A 10,035-nucleotide genomic window follows, 5' to 3' on the forward strand; every position below is an offset into this window, starting at 1 on the left:
GCCTCCGTTTCCTTCGATGATTACAATCCTTTCATCATATGCGACTGCTCCTTCAGCAGTTCCACTACTTGCCACATTACACAGCTGTACGTATCGACACTATCTCACCCACCATATGTACGTCTCATCTCATGACCGGGTGGTTTTTCTTTGGTTGCAGCAAGGTTTATGCAATGAGCGTTGACGGTCCTATCCCTGATGAGTTGTGGAACTTGACTTACCTCTTCAATCTGTATGTATTAGTCCCGTTCCACTTCTTCCTTCTTTTCCAGTAGTTTCTCATTTCACTGGAGTTTTCATGGTGTGCCACGTGTCATGCCTTATAATTAAGCAACACTCAGTTCGAGCTTGTCCACGCAACACTCACATGCTCTCATTTGCTGAAGCTTTATATTGATTTTACTCACCAAGGTTTCAAAATCTTACGTAGGTTTCCATTGTTCTGATTGTATTATGTACTTTATACAGGAACCTGGCCCAAAATCTCTTGAGTGGTTCCTTATCTCCATCCATTGGCAACTTAACTCGCATGCAGTATCTGTGAGCACAACTCAATTCTAGTTTCAAAATTTATACAGTTCTCTGCTCCTTTTTTTAGTAGTTTTCTTTCTTTCCTGATGCTTACTCTGCTGATTTACTTCAGGAGTCTGGGCATCAATGCATTATCAGGGGAGCTCCCACCGCAACTTGGGCAACTTACAGAGCTATTGTCATTGTAAGTAACAGTTCCAGAACAGGACTTGTAATGTCAAGCAGAAGGATTCAACTGAATTAGGTGCATCGGATGTTCAGACAAATGTTCAATGAAATTTGACATGCAAGTTTAATATTGTAGGTCCTTTAGTACCAATAACTTCAATGGCTCTCTGCCATCTGAGCTTGGAAATCTGTCCAAATTGCAGCAACTGTAAGTCCTGCCTGCTTAACATTCTTAAACATGGATTTTCCTTTTAAAATATTTGCAGGTGTTGGAGTTTGGCAGAGGCCAGTTTTGTCGAAATAGGTGGCAAACGGACTAAGTAAATTTTTATGCATCCTTTCAAATCGATTAGTTTCTTTTAACCTTTCTGACTTGCAGTAGCATGTTGTTGTTATCATTCTGCCCATCATTAAATACCATAACCCTTAAACCTCATTTTGCTTTCACTGTCATCCTCTTGTTGACATTTCAACTACTAGAGACTCCCACAATGTTTGGCTGTGTACTTTCTGGGTGTAAACCTTCTCAACTCTCGTGGATGTTGTGCAAATGTTCCGTGACACTTTGTCACCCTCTCCTCTTGGCATCACTTCTGCTTTCAACTTTTTAAAAGGACAAACTATAGATTTATTGGAGTTGCATTATATTAATAAAATGCCTTTGGCTCTTACCAAAAAAAATAAAATAAAATGCCTTTGGCTGATGGAAATCACTTACTGTACAGTTACATGGATAGTTCCGGAGTCGGTGGCGAGATTCCATCAACATTTTCCAAGCTTAAAAATCTTAATACAGTGTAAGAGCTTCATTCCTCCTTTGATACTAGAAAAAGACTACTAACAGGAAAAGCTTTGTGATATGATTTCTCAGGAGAAATACCTTTTCTGGTTGCAGGTGGGCATCAGATAACAACTTCACTGGCAATATACCAGAATTCATAGGAAATTGGTCGCAGCTTACACAGCTGTAAGGCAATATATATGTTTGTTTTTTTATCTAACCATGCCTAGGACTATGAATGTCTACCTTTCACAACAGTTTGTAGGCTCTGGAAATTGAAATTCGACAAATTCTATAGCATTAATTCTGTATTATGTTATCATGATACAGTACGTGATAAATTTGTCCAACTTTTTCTCAATTTGTTTTGTTTATAGGTTTCTCCAAGGAAATTCTTTCGAAGGTTCAATTCCTTCGACATTTTCCAATTTAACCGCTTTGAAAGACTTGTGAGTGGGCCATGTACTTTCTGTCTGTGCTTGTGAAAAATAGCCTTGAACAAACCGACAATGAGTTGAGTACATAATGCAGGAGAATAAGTGATGTATCTAATGTGAGCTCTTCACTGGAATTCATCAGGAATATGAAGAATCTGACTATTCTGTAAGACATTGTGATTCCGGAGCATGTAGCAGGCATTCTTTTCCTTTCTTTTTCTCTTTTGGCCCGTATGAATGGGCTTACTCAATTGTTTCCAGGGTACTGAGGAATAACAATATCTCAGATTCGCTCCCATCAGATTTTTCAGGATACCAGAGTTTATCTCAGCTGTAAGTCGTTGTTTCGGTTGAGATTGATTGAAAATATGCTGAAGTGTGGTTGTCTTTCATTATCATCAACCTGGATTCAGTGACTCAGAAGCAATATTTGAAAGGGATGAATAAGTCACCCTTCATTAATGGTTTATAATAGTAGTTACTAAATGATATGTACATACTTAATATCATCTGGATGATCTGTTTTAATTAAAGACCATCTTGTGCCCTCATTCATAGTACAGTACTTCAAAGGAGCATTTGCCTCCACAATTCTTCCCTAACTTCAATTGACAAGATGTTATATTTATTGGGTATTGTGATGTTTTTCACATGTAATCAGCTTGATCTTCCTGAAGGCATATTTTTATTTTATTTTTTAATTCAAACTTCTGTATCTTGTTTACTCAAGTCATTCATATAGTAACTTTGTTGCGTCTATAATGGACCAGGGACTTAAGCTTCAACAAGTTAACGGGACAGATTCCAGACTCTCTTTTCAATTTGAGCTCACTCACTTACTTGTAATGCACCTCTTCTGGATTTCATACGTGTTCCTACAAATATGTTCTCTTTGTTAATGCTTTGCAAATCTCTTTTGCTTCATTTCTCAGGTTTCTTGGAAACAATAGTTTGAATGGCACACTGCCCGAACAGAAAAGTGCATCCCTTCGTAACATGTAAGAAACACCTGAAAGATCTCCATTGCATAATAACCATAATGATGCTCACAACTGTCACTGATCAATTGAGAAGAGCATGAAGTTACACACAAGTTTTTCTGGGCACTTATGGAGTTTGAATGCAAAGAGGATGTTCAGTCAAAATATTCCATGTTCCATCATAGGTTGAAGGTTCATAAAGAGGATATAGCTATTTAAATAGATTTTTCTCCTTTGCCCTTGATAGCTAACTCAGTACTAAATATAGTCTCTTTCAAAGTCATCTATTCTGTGCCTGTGAACATGGAGAATACAGTCAACCTTTTGTTGTTTGACATATCACAGCATGCTACTTCATACTGATAGACAATTAACCAACCCCGTTGGTTAACTAAATGACATCTCTCCTGTACCATTTTTGCAGAGACGTTTCGTACAATAACTTGATGGGAAGCATTCCTTCTTGGGTCAGCAATGATTTACAACTGTATGTATTTCTGCCATTTGAAAAAAGATAATTGATACTTTTAGTTAGATATCTTAAGTGAGGACTCTTCTTTTGCACTTTGTCAATCTTTTGTTGCTCAAGGGGTGCTATATAGTACTTGAAGTCTTTTTCTAGCTACAGGATGAGCTGTAAATGTCCCAACTTATCGAGAGACTTACGATCACAACTTTTTTCACGATGCATTTTGCAGTAATCTGGTTGGCAACAACTTTACATTGGACAACTCTAACACTAGGTAATTGCCTAGCGATTTTTGCTTATGATGCTTGAGTGATCATAAACAGTAATCAATTCAATTGAAAAAGGTTAGCTGATGTGTCCTCAGATCTGTCTTGTATGCCTACCTCACTTTACGAGGATAATCACCAACCCCACCACCCTGCTGGGCATTCTGGATGTTAATATATCAAATTTGTCCTTTGTCATATTAATTCTATTAATTGAGATCAGACACATGCTGAATTTACATTAAGACTGACTCACAGTTGATTGCTGAGTTTACTGCTTGGAACAAGTAAATCATTTAAACACTGCCTAAAAAAGAACTGTCATAAGTAGTGACTTTCATATGATTGTCCTCATTCATATGCCATTGTGGATGTCAGTTATTTGAAAACTGATACGTTAGTTTTACCGTCTTTTAATCCTCGTAATTGATGCAGTGGAGAATCAGCAATCCTGCAAAACTCAGTATTAGCGTTCACTAGAAAAGCATGCCGTTTGAACCATGACTTGAAGATGCTATCACGGCTTCAATGATTTAAGAAGTTTTAGCATTTAGTTAGCAATTGAATCTTCCATGAAGATATCTTGAATGTTTCAGTGAAAGTCATAAAAAAGAAAAGGAATTTTCCTTGCTGTAGAAGTATCTGCTCTTGATTTACTCATAAGTTCAAACTGCCATACAAGTCAACTGAGTAAAATTTTCTCCTTTTATCTTAGCCTTCTTCCTTCAGGATTAAACTGTCTTCAACGGAATTTTCCTTGCAATACGGGGAATGGAATCTGTAAGTCCATGTAACCTTTTCCCCATAATACGTTTCCTTTTGCTGAATGCCTCGACAAGGGGAGGACAGGAGATTGAGTTTCCAGTTACCTTAGATATTCTACGTGCTTGCATCCTGATACGTGAAGTGAATGGTAACTTTAAATGTAGTAGAAGACAGAATGGTTGAACTAGTTTCTTCCAGTAAGTTATTAGGGGTGGTAGTTCAGCGGAAGAGAGGAAAAATTAAGGTTCGAGTTATTATGCTAGGTTATTTTCTTAGAAAGGGGACAGCTATGTAGTTTTGATGTCTCGTTGTCAGCTCTTGCCACAGACAGAGATATAAGGCAGGCCGCTTAATGTTCAATAATTGCCTCTCTAGGCTTCCCCTTTATCTGTGATATTTCCCTCGAAAGGCCCTTACTTCATTTTCGTTAGTACTTTGTGGGGTCTCCTCACTAGATTGTGAGAGAACTAATTTATTATTACATTTACAACTGTATATTATGATGCTATGCGACAGACTGTAGGAAGTAAGTTTTGAAGATAAGCATGTGCCATTCATATATATATAGTTAAATCGGGCTGATCATGAAAATTTAATATGTACAGAGTGCATGTCCTTTGGCAGATAATTCTTGTCCATTATGTTACGAAAGCACCTTTCACAAACTTATCACGATCTGCTCTTTTATGTTTGCCATGCAGATTATAATTTTGCAGTAAAATGCGGTGGCCCTCAGATTACTTCGTCCAGTGATATTGTGTATGAGCGGGATAATACCAGTTTTGGTCCTGCTACCTACTACGTGACCGACTCAGAGAGGTGGGCAGTGAGCAATGTTGGTTATTTCACGGGAAGCAACAATCCCACCTATAATGCTTCCTCGCTATCCCAGTTCACCAACACTTTAGACTCAGAACTGTTCCAGACTGCTCGGGTTTCTGCTTCATCTCTACGATACTATGGATTAGGACTGCAGAATGGAAACTATAATGTCACCCTCCAGTTTGCTGAAATACAAATCCAGAATACTGAATGGAAACGTCTTGGGAGGCGTCTTTTTGATATATACATACAGGTAGGGCCATGCTTTACCAGGCTTCTTGTTTTACTAAGAAAGGTCATGGTCAATTGCCAATGCCATTTGTGCTTATTTCAGGGAAACCTCGTTGTAAAGGATTTCGACATACGGAAAGAGGCAGATGGTGCCTCTTTTACAGCTGTCCCAAAAATGTATCAGGCTCGGGTAACAGCAAACTATCTTGAAATACACTTCTTTTGGGCTGGAAAAGGGACTTGTTGTGTACCAAATCAAGCGACATATGGACCGCTAATTTCAGCCATTAGTGCTGTCCCAGGTACTATGATAAAAACCTGCTCATGCTCCCAGCACCACTTTTTAAAACATTACTAAATTGGCAGACTTTGTGCAGACTTTATACCCACTGTCAGTAACAAATCCCCAACCCCAACCCGCAAAAAGGATCATACTGGCTTGATAGTTGGAGTTGCTACTGGAGTTGGAGTGGTCGGTTTGGTGGCTGTTCTCCTGGTGTTCTATGTTGTTTGGAGAAGGAGAATGGCACGCATGATTGAAGATCAAGGTAAACCACACTATATGAAGTTCCCGATATCTTCCCCATGATAATTTCCTATCTGTAATCTTATGTGCTAATTATGTTTTTGGATAAAAGATGAAAACAATGTTCTGCAGAGGTAAAAAGAATGAGAAATCTCCATATGGAAATGCTGCTGTTATTCAGAGCTTTTGAGCTCATTGCCCACTGGTGGTTGGAAGTGAAATTTCCATGTTTTCTAGTTGAAGCTAAATTTCATGAATGCATTTTGATTTTGCTGGATGACTAATTAAGCGGCTAATATATTTCCAAAAGGTCAAAAATTAAGTGACAAAAGGTTGCAAAATATTCTAATAGCAGGAATCTTATCTGCATTATTGTGTCTTACAGAGTTCCTTGGCATGGATGCTAGACCTTACACTTTCAGCTATGCAGAACTAAAGGCTGCTACAGATGACTTCAATCCCAATAACAAACTTGGGGAGGGAGGATTCGGTCCTGTTTTCAAGGTTTGTTGTAATGCATTAGATAACACAAAAGAGTAGATGTCGATGGATTGGTGTCACAATTAAATGTCGGCAGAATTGAGGTGCTTGGCTCCTTGCAAAAGCTGATCTTATCACTATTGCTTCTTCAGCTATAGCTGATGTGATCTTAGCTTGTCATAAGAACTAAGTCGATGGATGATCTTTCTGAAAGTGTTTCTTGGAGAAAGAATAAAAAAAGAGAAGAGAAACGCATCGGTAAAGGAACAGCGATTATGGTTTCCGTACCTTGGGCCAAAAAGAAAAAGACTATGGTTTTCGTGTGCTGGTTGACCGAACTTCCGATATTTTCTCTGCCTTGAAAAGAAAAGCCCTTCTTCGCTTGTTGCTTTTTCATTCTTTAGGAGATCATCCTTTGGCTTTGGAGGATGACTGTAATAGATCCTAAATTATGTCCAGGAAAGAAAGAAGTTCAACGGAGGCCATCCAAATATCCGTGGATAGTATAACAAATTGTTGATTACATAAGGTTTGAAGTGAGTAATGAATGGACAATTTTCTTGGTTATGTTTGCTAGGTCCAGATTAAGTAACATAAATTAGGTTGACCGTCCTTCATTTGTCATCTATATGCTAATACAGTGTAGTTCTGGAAGATGAATGGCATTTCTTGGTAGTCAGACTTAAGTGGAGCTTCCGGATAGTCTAGGAACTGGAGTATACATTATCATGCTGATCGCATTATTGATCTCAAAATGGCTTAAGCATTTTTTTTTTTTATATTGAAGTACTGACCATATCAGTGACATTAGGGAACACTTGATGATGGGAGAGTGATTGCTGTTAAGCAACTATCTGTAACATCCCATCAGGGAAAGAATCAATTCGTGACAGAGATTGCCACTATATCTGCTGTGCAACACCGCAACCTTGTTAAATTGTATGGATGCTGCATTGATGCTGATAATCGGCTTCTTGTATATGAGTATCTAGAAAACAAGAGTCTTGATCAGGCAATGTTTGGTAGGTGACAGAATATTCACCTCAATTATGTCTTTAGTCATGTAAAAAGTGAAGCCTGGACTTATGATATAGTGCCTCCATGGTGCAGGGCAAAGGACCTTGAATCTTGATTGGGCGACACGGTTTGATATATGTCTGGGTATTGCAAGGGGCCTAGCTTATCTTCATGAGGAATCAAGGTTGAGAATCGTGCATAGGGATGTGAAGGCCAGTAATATTCTGCTGGACTCTGAGCTCACACCTAAAATATCAGACTTCGGTTTGGCTAAACTTTATGATGATAAGAAGACCCATATAAGCACCCGTGTCGCGGGAACCATGTAAGCTCCATGTTCTTTTGTCATATGCAAACAGAGCCATATGCATTAGTACATTGACGGCTACAATTGCTAAGAATCTAATTCTGCTTTCTCATTGCTTTTGTAGTGGATATCTTGCTCCCGAGTATGCAATGCGTGGCCACCTCACAGAGAAGGCAGATGTGTTTGCGTTTGGCGTGGTGGCTCTAGAGGTTGTTAGCGGAAGGTCAAATTCAGACCCTAGCTTGGAAGAAGAAAAAATATATCTCCTTGAATGGGTACGCTTGAATATTCTGCCACTTGTTCAGTTGTTTTATGGCCATTTAAGAAGGAAACATCATTATCCTTCTTCCTATCATTCTTCCCTGTTAATTCTATCTAGGAGGTTGCCTGATTACATCCTTGTCACTTTTTGTTCCTGCTTCTCAGGCTTGGAACCTGCACGAAACCAACCGTGTTATTGAGCTGGTTGATTCTAGATTATCAGAGTTCAATGAAGAAGAGGCAAAACGCATGGTTGCAATAGCGCTCTTGTGCACTCAAACATCACCAGCGCCGAGACCCCAATGTCCCGTGTGGTGGCAATGCTCTCTGGAGATATTGAAGTGGCGACCGTGTCCACGAGGCCAGGCTACTTGACTGATTGGAGATTCAATGATACCACTAGCTCCTTGGCTGAGACTACTGATAAGAGCACAGACAAGAGCCCTTACAACTCCCCATTCGCTGCAAGCACTATTGGAACTGCAAATTTTTCACCGGAGATTACCACGACACCCATGCTTGATGAGATAATCGGAGATGGTAGATGAACATGGTTTACCTGAATGGATCTCTGCTGCATCCATATCAGGCTTTATCGGTTGATTACGTCAACATTATGTACCGTAATTAATTAATTGTACGTATATATGAATTTCCTTTAGAAGATGGCTCTCCCTATCAACCATTTTTGTCATTATGTAATTTAAAGCTGTACGAATCAAGATTTGTAAGATTTATGGCTCCATAATATCCTAAGCTATCATTTGTATAAAAATACGCAACTCAACGACCTAAAAATCATATTTCGCCGTACAAATCTCCAATAATTTTGAATTTCAAGCTCTAATTCTGAAAATACTATAATTGGAAGAACGAAGAGTGTGAATGTTAACCGGATGTTGCGCAATAGAGTCAGGTTGACTTGGCCAGGCGTATGCGACGTGCACACGCCAAACCGTTTTTCACTTCTTCTTCCTCTTTTTTCTTTTTACCTTTCTCTCTCTCTTCCTTTTTCTTTTTTTAAATCTCCCGTCTGCTTCGGGCTCTCTTTTCAACCCTCTTTCCTTTTTTCCAAAATAAAAATGGGTCCCACCACTTGTTGAGAAGTCAAATATTACACAAAGGCTAATTACAAAATTTGTACAAAGCTCGAGACTTCATTGAAAGTAAGGCAAAGTGGAGGGGCCATTTCTGATCTTTTTCTCAGATGCCACTGCCCTTGGCTTTCTCATCAAATTATATCTACTCATATGCACACATATGTGGCTCTCCAGCTCTAAGGATCTCTCCCTCTGTCTGTCTGTCTGTCTGTCTGTCTCTCTCTGGTTGAACTATGGCAAATTTGAGGGTGATCTTTGCCTTGCATGTAGCAGTGCACATACTACTTGCAGATGTCACTCGTGCTCAGAATCAGACTCCGGCTGCAACTGACCCTTCTGAAGGTCCAAACAAACCCTCTTCCTCTCTCTCTGCATGTTTGTGTGTTTAACGAGCTTTTTTTTTTCTTAAGATAGCACTAGACAATGTCCTCATATTTGACCAAGGCAACCGCGTAACCAATTTACCACGTTTGCTTAAAAATTCTTGCTTAGTGCACTATTTTTTCAATTTTATGACGGTGCTATCCTAATGGCATATTTGAATTGTAAGAGATGGACCATTGGAAGAGCCAAAGAGTTTGTGGTTTCTTTAGGAAGCAACGACAAAACAATGAATTGAATTTTTTTTTTTTATTTACAAATCCATAGCATGGTATTATTAAGCGATAAGATATTCATGAGATGCCGATTTTAAATGTGGATGTAGCCCCCAAAATAGAAGGGAAAAAGATAGTGCATATAATTCATTAACTTCTGCATCCGCATCTCTATTCTATTATGTTTTCCATACTAACTAGTACTAATTATCGTTTTATTTTCAAGAAAAATACCACACTGACTTTTTAACTATATGGATTAGCATAAGATCGTATATTATGTAGTTATATGTGTATG

At 38.7% G+C, this 10,035-nt stretch overlaps 1 protein-coding gene across 1 annotated transcript; it reads left to right on the forward strand.

Moving 5' to 3' along the window:
* Positions 1–8,797, forward strand: LOC120290606 (probable LRR receptor-like serine/threonine-protein kinase At1g56140; the record flags this gene model as incomplete). Its single annotated transcript, XM_039306931.1, is given in 24 exon segments — positions 1–86; positions 161–232; positions 469–540; positions 644–715; positions 836–907; positions 1,425–1,496; positions 1,595–1,666; positions 1,858–1,929; positions 2,012–2,083; positions 2,179–2,250; positions 2,688–2,759; positions 2,850–2,915; positions 3,322–3,384; positions 3,596–3,640; positions 4,348–4,412; positions 5,099–5,472; positions 5,554–5,752; positions 5,828–5,998; positions 6,362–6,480; positions 7,268–7,478; positions 7,567–7,798; positions 7,905–8,055; positions 8,207–8,336; positions 8,339–8,797. Coding segments are annotated over 24 exon segments (2,883 nt in total), but the record flags the coding sequence as incomplete, so codon positions are not given.
* Positions 8,798–10,035: the final 1,238 nt, after the last annotated feature.

This window comes from Eucalyptus grandis, chromosome 2 (genome assembly GCF_016545825.1).
Source record: "Eucalyptus grandis isolate ANBG69807.140 chromosome 2, ASM1654582v1, whole genome shotgun sequence".
In the NCBI taxonomy this organism is placed as follows: Eukaryota; Viridiplantae; Streptophyta; class Magnoliopsida; order Myrtales; family Myrtaceae; genus Eucalyptus; species Eucalyptus grandis.